Raw genomic sequence first — 18,862 nt, 5'->3', positions numbered from 1 at the left:
TATGGATACCTAGGACACTCCTATGAGGTGCCTAGGCAGGCCCTTGAGGTCCGCCCTCAAGGTTGCTCACTTGGTGCGACTGGCCGACAGCACGCACGGGGGAGGCTGGCTGAGCTGTGACACCTCTGCCCCCCTTATATATGCTTTAAAAAGAAAAACCCAAGTTCTAGTACTGGACATCATTTTGCGAGAGAATCACAATGGGCCTTTCTTACTATTCCGAAGTACAAATGAGGCGCCGTCTGTTCCTAACTCTTTATCTTGACTTCCTTCACTCCTCCATGAAGTTTCGTCTCATCCCCATACTCGTGGAACGAGATATAGCCTTTGGGAGCTTAATCACTGACACTGCTCCTTGGCTAAGTCAAGCCCTTAGGTGAACGATCTTCAAATGACGCCAAACTTGGTAAGCACATTCCATAACATCCTAGGAAGGGTCCCCTCACCCTAAATCCCAATATTCCATCCATATCTCGGAAACGCACGGGACTGACACTCAGGCTCGAGCGTGGCCTCGTCCGCCGACGGTCCATGGGCTCATCCCAGATCCTTGCTAAACTTCCTTGGCACTCTTATAATATGCCATAGAGCATCTCTAGATGCTTATTGACTCTCGCCCATCGGAGCCCCTTTTCAATGCACGTCGCCCGCACACGGCTGACACTGCCTGCGCGGCCGACCCTGCCTGCGCGCACGGTTGACACTGCCTGCGCGGCCGACCCTGCCTGCGCGCATGGCCGACACTGCCTGCGCGTGGCTGACACTCATATGCGCCCGTTTCCTGCACGACTGACACTCGCTTGGCCCTCTTGGGCGCGCAGGGGTTATGGGCGCCAAGGCACAACGAAGGCAGCCCGTAACAGTAGATATGAAATTCTTTGTGAGAGTGAGTGTTTTTCTCTTCGATTTCGTCGTAGTCACATTCTTGTTGTATATAAGTGTGTTGGGACAGTCTTTGGTCTATGCGAGGGCAAAAGGATGAAAATTCAGCAAAATAAAGTGACCGCCTAAAGTAGCGTTTGTGTGCATCATAATATATTCGATAATGTAATGTCATGCGTTGAAGCTTCATTGTTAGTTATAACGTTCTTGGGGTGGTCCTCGGAAGAAAAACGTGCATGCCAAGAGTTTAGAGTCAAAACCTATGTAGACATCAGTACTCTGCGATATCTAAGTGGTATATTGAGTCATTGTGTTGTGCGACTTGCTTGAGGACAAGCAAAGACTTTAAGTTGAGGGTGTTGATGTGCCGTGAAATTATGGCACATTCGATGCTCTTTGGCTATAAGTTTTACTTGTTTGTGAGCAAGTCTTGGTCTTTTTGATGTGTGTGTGACATGTTGCAGATGTTTAACGTTTTTCGGGAGCAAGTCGTGGAAATGGAGTAAAACGATGTTCAAAGAAAGAATTAACTGAAGCCTGATTTATACGGAGGAACATACGGACTATAGAATATTCACTGTCCGTAAATGCCATCGTGGATGCTTAACAGAAAGGGCTCAGACATGAAGTGAAAGTCCAGGCAGAAGTACGGACCGTATAATAGTTACGGTCCGTAAATCTCAACGTAGGTTGGTTCCAGAAGAGTCTTAAAGAGAAGAGGATTTACGGGCAAGTTATACGGACCGTATAATATTTACGATCCGTAAAAGTGGAGCGTACATCTGAGAACTGGAGAAAATTTTACAGAGAACTGTCTCTGATTCTACGGACCATATAAAATGTACAATCCGTACAATGGTCCGTTGGGGGTAATTTTGTCAGTCTTCTTTTGCACGGCTTTGACTCTTATAAATACCTTATTTAGGTTTCTTGTACATGACAATTACCACCGAACTCAGTTTTATTTTCCTTAGCATTAGTTACTCATAGTTTTGAAGTCTTTTGGGAGGTTACAAACAATTGCAATTAATTTCTATACAATTCCAAGCAATCAATTGTAAGCATTATGATTACCATTATTTCTTATTGTTCTTCTTCCTCTATGAGTAGCTAATTTCCCTTACTAGGGTTGTGAACCCAATTGATGGGTGTTTTGTGACTAGGGTTGGGATTGATACACACATAATGGATTATTAGGGTTTATTTATTCTTCATTCTTCATTCATAGTTAATGGTTGCAAGCATTTGTTTTTGGTAAGTAAACAAATTGTATAAACCAAAATTGAGAATTACAAAGCCAAATAGGTGTAGGCCACCTATTTCCAGAGTTTGAAAGACTACAGCAACCTATGACCACGCAGTGTCATGGCTGCTAATCCATCTACACACTAGGTGTCCTTCTATCACTAATACAATCTACACAATTCAAGCAAAAAAAACAAAGAACTAGAAGGAAGCAGCTGGTCGGTACATCAGGGCATGGTGTTGAGTGTCAACAATGGCTGATGCCGCTTCTTGAGTGTCCTTCCCTGGATATGAATATGAAATGCAACCTCTCTGCAAACTCTATCCACTTGAAACTGTCCCATCTGGAATCGAATGCCATTCCTCTCTCTCCATATGATAGCAACACACATAGCAAACACAGAGCTGATAATTGCCTCACTGCCAGACTTCTTTTTGGCATGGCTGCAAAACCAGTTCACTTCATCTTGCCACTCCACGATAGCTCTGTAGAAACCCAAACATCTCAACTGCCTTTGCCTAAAACTACTTGTAATAGGACACCTAAAGAACAGGTGATCAGCTGTTTCCATTGTAGAATCGCAGAAGGCACAGGTTGGTAGGATATGGATACCAAACTTGAGAAGTCTCTCCACTGTTGCTAGCCTTTTCATGATTTCCAACCAAAGAGTAAACTTGTGTCTGGGGTGTATGTTTGGGTGCAAAGTAATGCTCTTCCATGGCACTTTCTGTAGTTGAGGAATCAGTGATAGATACATGCTTTTGATGGAAAACTTTCCCCTCTTTATTACAGATGCTAGTTTAGTTCCAAAGTCCCCTTGTAGACTAGTAGATTGTAACACATACTCTCCTGCGTCAATAATTTTCCTTGCTACCTATGTAGCAGCTTTTTGAATGGTGCAAGCATCCACTGATTCATGATTCAAATAATAGCAGTGAATCCACTTGATCTAAAGACAATCCTTCTTCTCAGATATGACCCAAAGTTGCCACTGATGATTTCTAAACACCCAGTCAATTTTTTAATATACTCTACTATTGTCCTGCTGATTATTACAAAATGTGAAATGCCATCCGGTTGATTTCAGCGGGGTGAGTTGCAATGCATCAATGCAATCTCGAAATTCCTGTGTCTCAGAGTGAGTAATTGGGGACCCAAGTTGTCCTCAGAAGAAAGAACATTATTGAAATCACCACTAATAAGCCAGGGCCCTTGAGTTGAGGAACCAATCTGAACTAAATCCCTCCATAGAATTTGTCTCTCCTGAGCATCATTTTTTGCATAAACTACAGTGAGAGAGGTACTAACGCCAGCACTAGTGTTCTCAACCTTGCAATGTATACACTGTTCGGTGACTACAGGAATATGCATTTGCACATGAGGTCTCCATAATAGCCATATTCTCCCATTATAGTCCATTGGATAGTTGCAGCAATGGTTCCACTCTTGTGCAAGTTTCCTCAGAATATTTTGTGACCTCTGTTGTTTTATTCTCGTTTCAAGACATCCAATAACATCCACTTTATATTTCTGCAGGAAGAGTCTTACCTCTTTCTGCTTCCAGGGCTGATTCAGCCCTCGGATGTTCAAAGTTGTAGCAATCATGGGGGATGAAGGGCAATCCCCGGATTACCAGTTTTAGAGCAACTGGGAGGAGGCAACTTGTTATATCCCGCGTTTTCGCGTATTCGGAAAAATTGGGAATGATTGTGACTTGTAAAGAATAAGGCCATATGTTGATTTGAATTCACATATGGGTGTGTTGTTCATGAAAAATAGTGGTGTGGAAACACGGAGGAAGGCCAAGGGCAAAAATCGGAATTTTGAAAATTAGTTTCGGGAATTGCAAAACGAGCTTTCAACGAATTGGGCCAAGAGAAAAATTGAAAAAAAAAATTAATTAAGGCCCAAATCCAAGGGTGGCCGGCCAAACCATGGCCCAAAACCAATAAATAGGTCATGTGAATTGCATGTGATCAGTAGATCAAGACAAGCATATTATATATACACTTATCCATTAGAAAGATCAAGAAGCAAAACAAAGCAAAAGATGAAGAGCAAGAGAGGGGAGTTCGGCCAGCCCCTCTCAATTTACACCCCAAAAATCTTGCATCCAAAATTGTTTTCTTGTGGTATTTATACCAATTCAAGGTCCCTCTACAACATGGTGCAATTATTTGGGAAGAAAGGGCACTAGTTTCTTCAATGGGACAACATATTTGAGTGAAGAAGTTGAAGAGAAAAGGTAAGAATTCACTCCATATTATTATGTTATAAAGGTTTGTTTGTGTTGTAGTATGTAGAAATGAGTTGAGAGTATGGAAAAATGGAAGATTTCAAAGTGGGTGTGGAATATAGTTTAGGGCCGTGTGTGTGTATACAATGTGTGTTTGTGGTGAATTGAATATATGTTAAATTCTAGTTGTGTATAGCATGGAATGTATATTGGAAATGAAAGTGGAATGAAATTAGATGAAGTTGGAAAATTCCCATGTTGGCCGTGAATTAGGCTATGGTGAAATAATGATGGAGTTATTTTGTTTAACATGTTAGTTGTGTTGTTGTAATCCCTATAATGTAGATGAAGGTTTAATGAATTGAATTGGCATTGAATTTGTTTGTATGTGATTATGAGAAATTATATGAATTTTATATGATTTTTGTGTAAGTGTGAAAGTAAGATGCTAGAATGGGAACTAATGTTGTCGTAATGAATTTGGAAGGAAGACAATGTGATTTGGGAAGTTTTGTTGAATTCGTAGAAGTTTTGGAGGGAATATGATCTTGGTGGAAGATTGTATATTTTGTATATCGTGTTAATATTTTGTGAGAACGATATGAAATGTTTCTAAATTATACGGTGATGACTTTGATTAATGATGAATATGAAAATATTAAGCTTAGTTGGAAGTGTGAAGTCGGAATGAGCGTTATCGCATTATGTCGAAAAGTAGGACTACTTGCCCTATATTATGCTATATTGTGACTTTGTTGATGTTGTTGGGTTGCTGTTGCTATTATTTGAGCCGAGATGTTTCTCGGGGGTGCTATATTTATAGGGGAGGTGTTGCCGAAATTTCGGTAGACCAAAATGAAGTTAAGTGCATTCTTAAGTCTTGAAGGTTCTAATTGGTAACAATGACCAATTGCAGATTTTGGACGAAACGGGAATCGAGCCTGAGCGAGCGTACGAAGTAAGAAAGGTATGTAAGGCTCCCTACTTCTTCATTTGGCATGTCTTAGTATGTTAGGTCGATATCGGAACCCCGGGAGTAATTCTGCTCCTCGAAATCCGATTTAGAAAATGACTACTATTCACTCAATTCAATTGAAGCTTAAGGACTCTATTTTGGCTAGAAAGTAACCTAACGTTCGAAACTTGTGCAAACATGGTCATATCACTTCGAAACCTCTATGTATGATTCCGTAGACCTCAAATGTTCGTAAATCATGTCCGCCACCTCGACTTGACCCGAGGTGGGCCCGCTAAGTCCGAAACCCTTCTGTTTGCCCTATAAGCTTTATTTTGGCATAACGTTGGAAAAAGGCTTTCACTTATGAATTTGACCACTATAAAACAATGTTTTGGTCGCCGCGGAATTTTAAACTATATTTTGAACCACAACGACCATTTTAGAAATATTTTTGTGAAATGGACCCCGTCTGATTAATTATCCAAATTATTTTGACCATTGGGTCAACTTATGATTTTATCAAACTTATAAAAGTATTTCGACATTCTAACTTATATTTTGACTACAAACATAATTGTGGAAGAACGTTTGTGAAATAACCCCGTGTTGACCACTTGTTCAGACTAGTTGCATTAACGGGCCGACATATGATTATATTGGGTCCTATAGCTATTCCGATTTGTAAATTGCATCAGTCGTTCATGACTCTGCTCGTGCCCATTATTATGATATCGTTCACTGGTCCTCCGGGCCGGGTTATTGATCGTGCGCACTATTACAATTCGACTGTATGCCCTTTTTGCTGACATGAGTATCCGAGTATGGGCATTCCGATACAAGTACCCCGCTAGGGCTATTTTTGACATAATTATTCGGATATGGATATTTTGATCGAACAATCCGTACTAATATTCCGATAGTATGTTCAATCACTCTCGCGAGTCCTATGAAACGCTTGGATACGTAAAATGACTCCGAACGTTCTGTGTTGATATATTCCATTGTGCCATCCAAAAGGTTATGTTTGTGCCTTATGACTACTGTTCGATTCCTTGAACTGATCCGTCGATCGAAATCTGTTTTGAAACGTTCGTAATGATTTTGTGGTAAACGTATCCGTAAATATCATGTATCAATTCTGATCGTTCCGAAATATGTTTATAATCCTCCGATGTCAATAAGTGTTTGTATCTGTCGAGTCTGAGAATATGTGTATCTGGTCTCTCACTACTCCGTTCGTGCAAGCCTTACCATGTCTATTCACTGAGCCAGACAAAGCTATCCTGCCGTGCGCTATTTCCCTTTGTTGTCCATGATGTTCTGAAATAAAACCGTGAGGGGTGGTCTGGGATGAGCTCGATCCCCAGAGCGGATAGTATATGCGCTGTGTGATTTGATACCAGGAAGACGCGTTGGGAGTGTACTGGGCGGAGCTCGAGCTCCCGAGACTGGTCCGTGACCCGTGTACTGGGCAGAGCTCGAGCGGGAAAAACGGGCAGTCTCTGCATGGAATGACCACTGTGCTGGGCCGAGCTCGAGGTGGCATACCCCTTGTAGACGCGTACTTTGATATGATATGATATGCTATGATCTGATACAATATGTTTGTGTATGGTGTGACCACTGTACTGGGCTGAGCTCGAGGTGGCACACTCTCTGTAAACATCATATGATTCACAGGTGGCAACACCTGGTCCGATACGCTACAACATTCTGATATGGCATATGACTCTATATGACTATGAATTATGATTCTGTCTGTCCATCTGAAATGTGATTCTGTCTATCCGTCGGGAATCTGACTCTGTCTGTTCGTCTAAAATATGATTCTATCTGCCCGTCTGGAATATGATTTTGTCTGTCCGTCTGGACTTCGATTCTGTCTGTTACGCCTCGGTCTGTCCGATACGGTTATGATTCTATTCGTACATTTCGGTCTGTCTGATAAGATTATGGTTTCGTCCGCTACCCTTCTGTCTGTCCGGTTAAATTACGTTTCTGTATGTTGTACTTCTGGTAATCTGATCCGGGCCACGACTCAGTCTGTTCCATTCTGTACCTCTGTCTCTGATTATGATGGTATCAGTTACATCTGTGCCCCAGCTCTGTGCGATGATTCTGTCAGTTGAGCTCGGTATGTCTGTCTTGGATTTAGATTCGGTTATGCCTGTTATACTTCTGCATATATTTCTGTGCTCCTGGTCCGGGCTATGATTATACTTGTGATATTTTTGCTTTACATACTCGGTACATTTTCGTACTGACCCCCTGTTCTTCGGGGGCTGCGTTTCATGCCGCGCAGGTACTCCCAGATGAGCTAAAGTTATTACAGGAGATGATCCAGCGGGGTTAGCCAACTCCATTTGCTTCTGGAGTGCTGCCGAGTTAGAGTCCGTATGTTATGGTTCTGGATTATGTTAGAGACTTTGCAGACAGTGTCGTGAGTATTGGTTGTTCGTCTGTAAGCGGCTCCATCAGCCGATATGTGGGTCTGAGTTATGTACTGGATTCTGTATGATTATATGTATTTGTTTGATTTGAAAGAATATTTCAAAAAACATTACTATGCATTTTACCTTATCCAATTTAGAAAGTTTGATGTGATTTTCTGTATAGTTGGAATCTGAGGGTTCGATCGGCCCTAAGTAAGGGTCGAGTGCCCATCACACCCTCGAAATGTCGGGGTGTGACACAACTGCAGCACGTCAAATGTATTAGTAGTCACAACATTGGCCGTAGGCATTTCATTCAACACTTCCATCTGGACAATTATAACATGTTCACCAGGTCCTCCTACGGTGGCACCAGTTGAATTAGTAACAGCAGGTTCAGTAGACACTACAACTTTCACTTGGACTGCAGCCTGCTCACTAGGTTCCCCTCTGATGGCACTGGTTAGATCAGCAGCATTAGGGGCTTGTGTACTAGGGCTGCCTGTATCATCTGTAGTTGCAGGTGGCATATCAGGGTGTTCTTTAGCTAGCCAGTCCCATCTTGGATTCTTCCTTTTCCTATTCCTATTTCTCTTCATCCTTTTAGGAACATCTTGAAAATCAACCTTTGAATCATTCCAACAATCATTCACCATATGTCCAAACCTCATACAATTCGAGCAGAACTTAGGTCTCCAATCATAGTCCACTGGTTGATGTAGATTGCTTGAGGGGGTAGTTATCTCTATAGAATCCACTAAGGGTTGGGATACATCAGTTTCAACCAAAATTCGAGCATAAGAAATTTTTTCCATAGTTGCAGTGAACGTATCAGAATACATCGTCCGCAACTAAACTCACCGTCTTCTTACCATTCTTAGTTGTAGGAGGAACGTATGCCAGAGATTTACCCTTTTGCACTAGTCGATTTGCCCTAAAATCCGGCTTCTCCATTGGTGTTGGCTGGGCAGAAGTCACCGCCTCTAAGAATTGAAGACGACGGGTAGCCGGAGATTTCCTGGTTGAAGGGCCACCATATTGCTCCAAATGAAACGAATCATGTGAATTGAAATCTGAGAACCTTTCCTCCTCAAAGGTTGGTAAGAATAAATAACAAGGACTCAAAGATTTAAACTTTGTTTAACAAATCCACTTAGGAATAAGAAGAATTTACTTGGCATGATTAATCATTTTTCATAGTTACTTTCTTATATTTGGGAAAATCATAGAAAGAGATAATCTTTATTTATTGGGAAATAGTAGAGATTCATATAGAGATTAAGTGCATTCGTATAATGATCCATTAGAAGTATATCATGATCAATACCCGTGATCAAACACTCTATCTAACGGGGACACAACCTTAGTTTCTTTTACCATAAATTTCCACCAAAGCAAGTAGATAGCAATTAGTCATAGAAAAACACACTTTTACCAAAATCATCGGATTACGAAATTAGACCTAAACTTAGCATCCTACGACTTTAGTAACCTTTTCACACCATATTCCCTGTGGGATTCGAACCCAACTTTGTTGGATTACTATATTTGACAATGTCCGTGTTATACCATTAATAGGTGTAATTTGAGCGTATTAATGTAACACACAAATAACAAGGAAATAGTCCATAGATTTCTACAACCTCAACTAGCATTTTAGTGTACTAGTTTATGCTTTCTTTAATAATCTACACCAACCAAAACAAGAATAACCTAAAACACAAGCAAGGAGATAATAGAGTTACCTTATACAACAACTGAAACTCAAAATCCAAGCTCTTCTTAGCTCACAATAACCCTTATTCACCTCACAACACCATAGAGGTGCTATTTTCCTTCTATGTTGGCTTTTGGTGTTGGGACATGGTGAAATCATCTTGGAATTACCCTTTAAACTTTATGAACTATTAGGAGGGTTCGTGAGAGGTTTAGGGACGAAGTTTGGTTGAAAAATGACAAGGAATGAGCCCCCAAATCATTTTATAGAAATTTAAGTCGGCCACCATCATAGTGGGTCCTAAAAGGGGTTGCCTGCGCAGTCTCGCAAAAACACGAATATCACTCTACTCCAACGTCGCATTGACAAATGATGTAATGCGTTTGTCACGACCCAATTAGTCGTGAGTGGTACCCACACAATTTTCCCCTAGTGGGCGAACTATCCCTTTTACGCATTTAATTAATCATTTAAACAATCACAAATCAATAGCCAGAACTAAATCATAATCTTTCCAGTCATGCCATAAGTAAATAAACTGAGGAAAATTCTCACTATTACAACCCCAAAATCTGGATGACCTACTACTCGGGCACCTTGAGCACCTGGAACAGCTGGTAACATACCTGCCTTTGTCAACTAATTTAGCAGGTTCAACACTCGAACCATAACATCTGACAATACATGAGGAGCTATAATATCTGGTTGAGCTGGTGTTGTTGCACACTGTGTTACCGCATCTAGAAATACCTGAGGCTGAGGGGACTCAGCGCGAGCCTGACCAGCCGAAGGAGCCTCGCCCCTAGCTGGTGTTGTTGCTCCGTTGCCGCTACCACGGCCACTGCCCCTGGCTTGGCCTTCAATATGAACTGGAGCCCCAGCGAACTGCCCTCCACTGCGAGCTGTGGCCCCGACGACCGGCGCAGGTACCTCATTTGCTGCTGCTGCCGCATGAATCCTCACCATCTGTAAGAGAATAAAAAGAAAGTAAGATACTAATTTGAATCATCCAGATACCAATTGGAATCAAGTAGCACGAAAGAAAGAAAGAATTTGAATTTTCCTAGTGTCCCATAGCCTCTCGAAGATAAGTACAGACGTATCTGTACGATCCGTAAGATTCTACTATACATGCCCTTGTACAATCAGATCGACGAACCTAGGGCTCGGATACCAACTTTTCACGACCCAATTAGCCATGAGTGGCTCCCATTCTATTTTCCCTAGTGGGCGAACCATCCTTTTTACCCCATTACTTAATCATTTAAACAATCACAAATCAATAGCTAGAACTAAATCATAATCTGTCTAATCATGCAATAAATAAATTGCAGAAAATTCTAACTAGTACAACCCCAAAATTCGAAAGTCATCGTACAAGGACTCTAAAACATAAGCTGTCTAAGGAAACAACAAATGTCTGTAATAACATAACTAATGTCTGGAATGAAAATAGACACCGATAAGAGAAGATCTTCAGACGGCCTGGAATGAATATGAGCTCACCCTCAAATTTTTCAGACACTGGCCTCACGCTAAATATGAGGTCTGGTAGATGTTGCTAGATCACAATCTTCACCCAAAAGAATGCAACAAGTTAGTATCAGTACAAACACTATGTACCGGTAGATATCATAGGCCGACTAAGATTAGTATTATGCATAAAATTAATAAAATAGACAGATTGGCACAACAACACATAACCATATGAAATTGTCAACAGGAATTATGCAACACCGAATTAAGATAAACCCACACAACAGTAATCAATAAAAGTAATTCAACTCATGCCATTACCAACACAACCGTAACTTTCGAATTATCTCAACTCTGTCACATATCCGTACACACATGCTAAATGGTATTGTTTTCCCAAATAGCCATGACCTGCAGGGGACCCATGGAGTCCATGTACCACTCACTCCAGAACTGGCCTCGAATTACGTTCCCATAACTATGGCACATCCTCACCCCTGTCAAATGTGCCTTTTTATATTTATATGTCCTTTCTCATCTCAATGTATTTTTGTTCCAACAATTAATAAGGAATGTGAACAGTCAACAAATCAATATCAAGGAACATAAGTTACCATATCACAAGCCATATCAAGACTCAAGAATCAAATCATCAATAACATGAATAAGGGATTACTCCAAGTCAAAAAGAAGATTATTAATTAACTTCTTCTTTATCATATTATAATATTTCATCACATAATTAATCAATCAATGTCAAACTTAGGAATTTCCAACCACACTTTATTGCCGAAGCCCTGATCGTGCTTCTCCTGTCAATTTCATAAGATATACAATCAACTAATCAAATTCTAACTCAAGTAGACCGTAACCTACCTCAAAGCCAAACTGGAACAATGCAATCACTCCACAAAGCTTCAAGAATATTCAAAGTCTAGCAATCATAACGCTAAGTGTGTAATGGTTCATCTACTCAAACAAACAATAATTAGGGAAGAGAACCCAAGCATTCCTACCCTTTTCAATTTGGAGAACTATCACTAAGTGTGAATTCATACTAATATTAATCCCAATAATCATATTCTATCCATTCCTGGGTTTTTCAATCAATTCAACCCCTTTCGATTAGTTTTTAGGCTAAAGCTTCCATTTTATTGGAACTCTAAGTCTCAATCACCAATTTCAACCATTAATAATCAAATTCTCATCCTAGGAAGTGAGAATCTATACTGCTAGATTTTTAAACAAAAAATAAATCAACAACCCATTCATTATTCAAGGGTTTCATAAATACTAGGGTTCTAACCTTTCAATTTACCATTAAGGAACCTTAGATGAGGTAGGGACTTAAGATGATCATGGAATGAATGAAGTTAAAGGTTGAGACTTACCTTGATAAAGAGTGATGCCCTAGCCATAGAAAAATGGCCTAAATATTTCTGGGGAACTGTTTCTAGTGTTATGTGGGGAATGGGTTCGAAATATGGAATATAAAACACAATTTCCTCCTCTCGTCGACCACTGCAGCGGCGGTCGATGTTCCGCTACATCGATCTCGCTGTAGCGGGAATTGACCCGCTATAACGAACCTTATTAATTCCCTATTTCTCATGGTGGCGAGCCTCGTCCCACTATGGCGGACTCGCTACAGCGGTACGCCCACCGCTGCAGCGGTCCAAATCGGCCAGTGAGCTCTGGTTTTGCACCAGTTTTCACCCAAAGATCCCATCAACAATCCGAGGCCCCAAAGATGTAACTAAACATGCACACATACATAAAAACACATTACAGACTCACCAGCGGCCTCGTAATTCCCAACGGAGGTCTAGTTTACTAAGTCTCCCAGAACAACCTAGCAGGTCATTACAGCATTGGAAATTAGACTCGTAGACCTTCAATTTGGTGGGTGGAACACCCCGTAAATCCAATCATATTGGGAGAAAAGCTCAGTGATATTAGACACAAATTTCAGCAAAATCATGAACGTAACTTGCGATAACTTTTGCCCACTTTTATTTTACAACTTACGTGACTTCAAAACATAACATACGAATATTATATGATTGAATTAATTTAAAAAATGACCTCCTTAGAATATTAAGCACTCCTATTTTTAACCCCGAAAGTACGAACATCTTTGATTCGTTTGATCTCGAAACCTTATAGTATATACTTAACACTTGTTTAATCCTTTCCTTAGCCTTGTAGGGGTTTCATAACTCCTCCAGTATCACATTGGTGAATGATGCAAAAAAAAAAACTCAAGATGTAACAATGAACTGCAGGACTTGTGCTTGGAAAGGATCTTCCGAGGCAGACTCATTTCCTGGCACATCTCCATTCCTCATCACCGTATATATGTTGTTGGTGGCAACATTCCCATTGGTTGGGGTCAAAGGCATCGCATCGGGAGCCGCAACTCTGGCAAGAGGTTGGATGCAAGTGAAGTGATGGCCTGCCTCACTAGCTCTATTTTTTCCTCATTATGTAATTTTGCTTCCTTAAGATCTGCATCACCTCCACGGGAGTCTCATCGGTGGGAGTTTCTTTCTCTGTGGATGGATGGGTGTGTCCATCTTCTGACGTTACCCCATCTATATGCTAGGACAATGAATCCGCTGTAAGATCACAGAGGGCAGACCATCCCGGCTAAGCTGATTGTTCGTTGAAACTTTTCCAACATTCGTGATGTCGTTAATTCCTGACATACCTGAAATTGATGCTCGGGAAAAAAATGGATTTTTCGAAGATTTAGCCTATAAACACAAGTCACACTGATTGCCAAAAATGTCCTGGCCCCATGAGCGCTAAACTATTTACCGAAAAATCGGTTCAGTTGAATTTAGGCATGTGGTCAAGGACACGTGGACCAAAGTGACCTGAAAATCAATGTAATCTATAATTAAAATTAATATTAACGAAATATAAGCAAGGTAGAAAGTTAAGAATAGCGTGAGCCTTGGAGAAGGTCTAAGCTTGGTGACTCTAGGCCAGCTACTAATTGGATCCTTATTGGATCTGAACTAAAATAGTAATAACCTAACAACAATGCAAGTGTGAAATTTATGCGATGATGTCTCTTGTATTTTGTGTCCTTTACAATGAATTGACAATCCCTATTTATACTTGAGCTAAGGGGTACACAGTCTATGAATTATGCCCCCATTAATAATACAAATTAATTCCATAGCAATGATGGGAAATAAAGAGGAAAATAATGCTAATTAATGCCCCGTGGATGGTGTAAGGCCTATTTGTAAAGGTTGATTGTTAGCCTTCCAATCGGTGCTACTTCAACGAGCATCCAGACCATTTAGTGCCTTCAGAGACACAAAGCCTCTTTTGAGGATTTGAATGCTGACTTGTAATTGAATCATATCCACTGACACGTGTCATCCTGACATTCATCCAACTATATTCTACGAATTTATCCTAATACAGATAGTCCACTACTTTCTGATAACCCGAACGGGTGTGACCGTGTTGCACCTCAAAGTTTTTAGCATCGTCGCATCATAAGTAAAATAAGTAATCCTATAGAAGCTACGGAACCTCTATAACGTTGAGGAAGGTTTTAATTAAGAGTTTAGCATGTATCTTAAAGTTTCGGGGCTGAACGAGCCAAAGAGAATATGTTTCGTCGAAAACCAAAAATATGGGGCAATGGTATGAGCCGTAAATTTAAGTACGAGCCATACATTTTGAGGGGTGGAACGTACATGGAGAAATAAAAACTTAAATATTTTCCGTGCCAGGTACGGCCCAAATGTACGAGCCGTACATCTAGGCGGTGACCGACCTTTTGATGTTTTAAATTCATTTTAAGGGTTATTTTGCTCATTTTCACTGAAAATTTCATCCGCATACTCCTAAGAACCCTATCTACAGGTTTGTAAGGATCCTAAGGTAAAACCATATATTTTCATCCTAATTCCACACCAGGATTACCCTAAGTGGATGAATTGCACTTGTGTGGTGTTGTATTGAAGTTAAGGGTGGACATAATTTAAGAGTCGTTTGGGTTTTGAGTTGTGGCTACTGCATAAGGTAATTTTATTGTGTTAGTTTTTGCGCTTATGATTATTTTAGGTGTTAGATGATGCAAATAGTTGAAGTACATGAGCTAGTGAGTAGAGATGCTGCTTGAAGATTGTTGAGTTCATGGGCTATATAAGGCTGGATCTTTTGATAAAAATAGTTGTTATCATGTTATACGTAATTTTAAGCTAAAGTAAGAAGTTCATAAAGGGGATACATGTTATATGGGTTCCAATCTGAGCTTGTCACTTGTCGTGAAATGCTAATGACTTGTGATTGTTATATATGGTGTCGTGATATTGATGTTTATACTTGCTGGATTATTCTGGTTGTTGTTGTTGGTGCATGGGATTGGAGGAAGTTCTTGTTATAGGGGAGATGCTACCCAAATTTACTTAGACGAACTACTAGCTTAAGTTACGAGCGTAGTCTTACTTAGTATTAATCGTGAACCTAATTGTGCTATTGTAGATTCACTTGTTTTATGGGCTCCTTTAGAGGTATTAAGGATTCAAGGAGATTAAGGTATGTTAAGGCTAACTCTTATTCTCTTGGCATGATCCAAAGTGAAGTGAAACATAAATGAAATGTTATCCTATAATGAATCGTCTCTTAGAAGCTAATGGATATCCTTGTTGTTCTATTCCTTTTGTATTGTTTCCAATATGTTTTTAAATGTAGTCTTTGAGTTTTTTGAGGCACTTAATGATAGTGATGATTTTCATAATGTAATCGGAGGTGCAATGACCTTAGGTCACTCTAATATACTCCTAATATGATCCTCTCATACTTATGCATTTATACATATATGGTATCATGATGATGATGCCCACAGAGGCCTGATGGCATTATATACGCATATATATATATATATATATATATATGTGTGTGTGTGTGTGTGTGTGTGTGTGTGTGTGTGTGTGTGTGTACGACGACGCTATATATGCACCACTGATTAGTTTTCCATGATTATGATGCCCACAGAGGCTTGATGGCGTTATGTATGCATATATATGTATCAACGACATTATATATGCATATATACAGTACTTATGCATATCATAGCCCTTGGATGCATTTTAGATGTACAGGTTCTGATAGATAGGGTGACGGTTCGCATCAGTAATTTGCCCATCTAGCGTTGATATTGGAGCACTCCTTTTGTCTCAGAGTTGCTATCTCATTTTGGTACAATATTTGTGTTCATATGGCTATGGCGGGGCCCTGTCCCGACCTTATGATGTTATGTACTCCAGTAGATGCTTGTAGACAATTGTTATGTATTTACATGTTGTATGGCCTTGTCGGCCTATAATTTGTTGTACAGATGTTTATGACGGCCTTGTCAGCCCGTACCATTATGTCCAGTTATGTATATATGTATGTCCTTTTGGCTTGTCCTTTTTCATTCTAATTTGCATGAGTTAGCAGGTTATCATTGTCACAACCCAAACTACAGGGACATCATGAGCACCTAGGCCTTACTTGTCGAGCACCACCCTAACGCACATCAATGACCATACTAACATGCATAAGTGGGCCAAGTGGGCGGTCATGAGACAATCTAAGTATAATATTAGGAGTACTTGACAACGGACGAACCCAAAATGATATACACAAGATACACGAGCCTATAAGGTAGACATAAATTTCGTGTTTCAGACCGTAGGCCAACAAGGCCTTATACACATCAATATACATGACATTTGTCTACAAGCCTCTAAAGAGTACATAAATGTCATAAGGTCGGGACAAGGCCCCGCCATACCCATAAACATGTGCATATAAGTAGACTGACTCACAAAGGCAACTCAGGAGCAAATGGAGTGCAATAACAACTTCCTCTGAGCCGACAACCTACTGAAAATACTGTCAACCTCTCTATTGGGACCTACGAGCATGAAACATAAGGGACTTCAGTACGAATAAAGTACCGAGTATGTAAGGCAGACAACAACATTAGAGAAGACATCAATGTAATAGAGGAATAAGAAACTTGACCTTGGCTCTGTATTGCCACTGTGGGCCATGATATGCATGAATATTGTATATACGCGCATATAATGCTGTAAAGCCTCTATTGGCATAATCATCATCATAATATCTACCTGATCAGGGGTGTGTCCATAGCACCATCGTACCATATATATATGCGTATATAATGTCGTCAAACCACCATGAGCATCAATATCATAATATATGTGTGTGTGTGTGTGTGTGTGTGTGTGTGTGTGTGCGACTCCGACTAACGTTATTGGACTAACAGAATCAACATTAATTTATCATGAGTCAATAAATCAAAACATTAAGGATCAGAAAACAATTTATAAAGACAATAAATAGGCTTTCTACAGTTACTAAGACTAGAATCGTAGTATCATTCGTTCGTTTACATTTCTTTCGTTGGAACCATGCCAAAAGAAAGAAATAAGGTGCCTTAACATACCTTTGTTGATTACTTAATGATTTGACGTATATCTTCCCGAAAACTTCAATCTACATTAGGATAGTGAACCCTGTAATGAATGCCATAGAATGACTTACAACCATGTTTCTAAACTAGTAGGTTACTTATAGAAAATCGGGCAGCATTTTCCCTATAACTTGTTACTTCCTCATATTCCGAACGATTACGAACCAGGCGATATCAATAACTACACAGTTCAGCCACATTTATCAATAATCAACATACAGTATTGCCAATGATATTTTCATTCAACACGCGAGCGACAAGCTCGGATTGGAACCCATTCGAACCCTTATACCCCTCTTTTGTCTTAAATTCAATATGATAACATAACCAACATGTCAACAAACATATTCATACAATTTCCAGTCTTACATACATCTTTAATAACAACATTAGCTAACCAACAAATATTAACATCGACATATCAACTCCTAGGTGTTACATGGCCATTTTTCCTTCCAATTTATAATACCATCTCTATGACCAACACATAATAAAGCATAACAACAACAACCATATCTTAACCAAGTTATTTCTTTATGTTTTCCAGCCATAGAAGGTTATATATACAACTTCCAAAACAGTTCAATAAGAGGTAACAAAAGTTACTACTGCTTCAGGCATATCTTGTAGTATTTCATTCAAACAACTTAACCAACATGAAATAAACTTTGAGCACAACCAACAAGATGTTAAACTTACCTGCAGCAATAAACAACTCAAAATCCAAGCCTTGATCAGCTCACAACGACCCTTTGCGCTTTATGAATTCTTTATAGAGGGTTTTGAGGGTGTGGAGATGAAATTTTGCTAAACAATGAGGAAAAATGAGCCCCAAATCAATTTATAAAAAGTTAAGTCGGCTAGTGCCACCACTATCATGGTGGCTTTCACACCCCGTAAAACAATTCTACCGTGGCTTTGCCAAACAGTTTCACGGGTTGACAAATGCCACCGTGAAACAACACCAAGAAATCAACTTTCTGCCTCCTTTTCTACAATGGAACCATCACCAAAAAATGGTCAGTGAAACGTTTTAACGGTCCGTGAAATTGTCACGGCCCAATTTCACAAAGTCGCGCAGGCACCTACTTATCCCACCTCGGTAGGCGAACCCTTAACCCAACATTCACAACACAGTACAAATAGCGGAAGAAGATAAGGTAACATAAGTCTTACATGAATATATAATAAGTGTGGAAATAAATCCAAAACCACCCCAGTATTTGGTCAGGTCATACAAGAGCATGTAATTAAAATCTATAAGTCTGGAAGTAGTAATAATACATCAATAGTCTCAAATATGTCTCAGAATAGCAAAGTAAGACATAATAAAAGAAGAGTCTTCGGGTAGCGAAGCTTCCACGTGCTCGCTCCAACAGACTCGAATCAACAGCCTCGAACTCC

The 18,862-nt window shown here is 40.0% G+C and overlaps 1 protein-coding gene across 1 annotated transcript; it reads right to left on the bottom strand.

The window, feature by feature from the left end:
- Window positions 1–3,211: 3,211 nt before the first annotated feature.
- LOC132607865 (uncharacterized) lies at window positions 3,212–8,569 on the bottom strand. The gene is made up of 2 exons (XM_060321939.1): window positions 8,027–8,569; window positions 3,212–3,694 (listed from the first exon to the last, which is right to left on the bottom strand). Exons 1-2 carry the CDS (start codon window positions 8,567–8,569, stop codon window positions 3,212–3,214), a joined length of 1,026 nt encoding a protein of 341 aa, XP_060177922.1.
- Window positions 8,570–18,862: the final 10,293 nt, after the last annotated feature.

The sequence above is a fragment of the Lycium barbarum genome, chromosome 8 (assembly GCF_019175385.1).
Source record: "Lycium barbarum isolate Lr01 chromosome 8, ASM1917538v2, whole genome shotgun sequence".
NCBI lineage: Eukaryota > Viridiplantae > Streptophyta > Magnoliopsida > Solanales > Solanaceae > Lycium > Lycium barbarum.
Note: the sequence above shows the minus strand (reverse complement) of the source record. Positions and strands in the feature narration are given on the sequence as shown.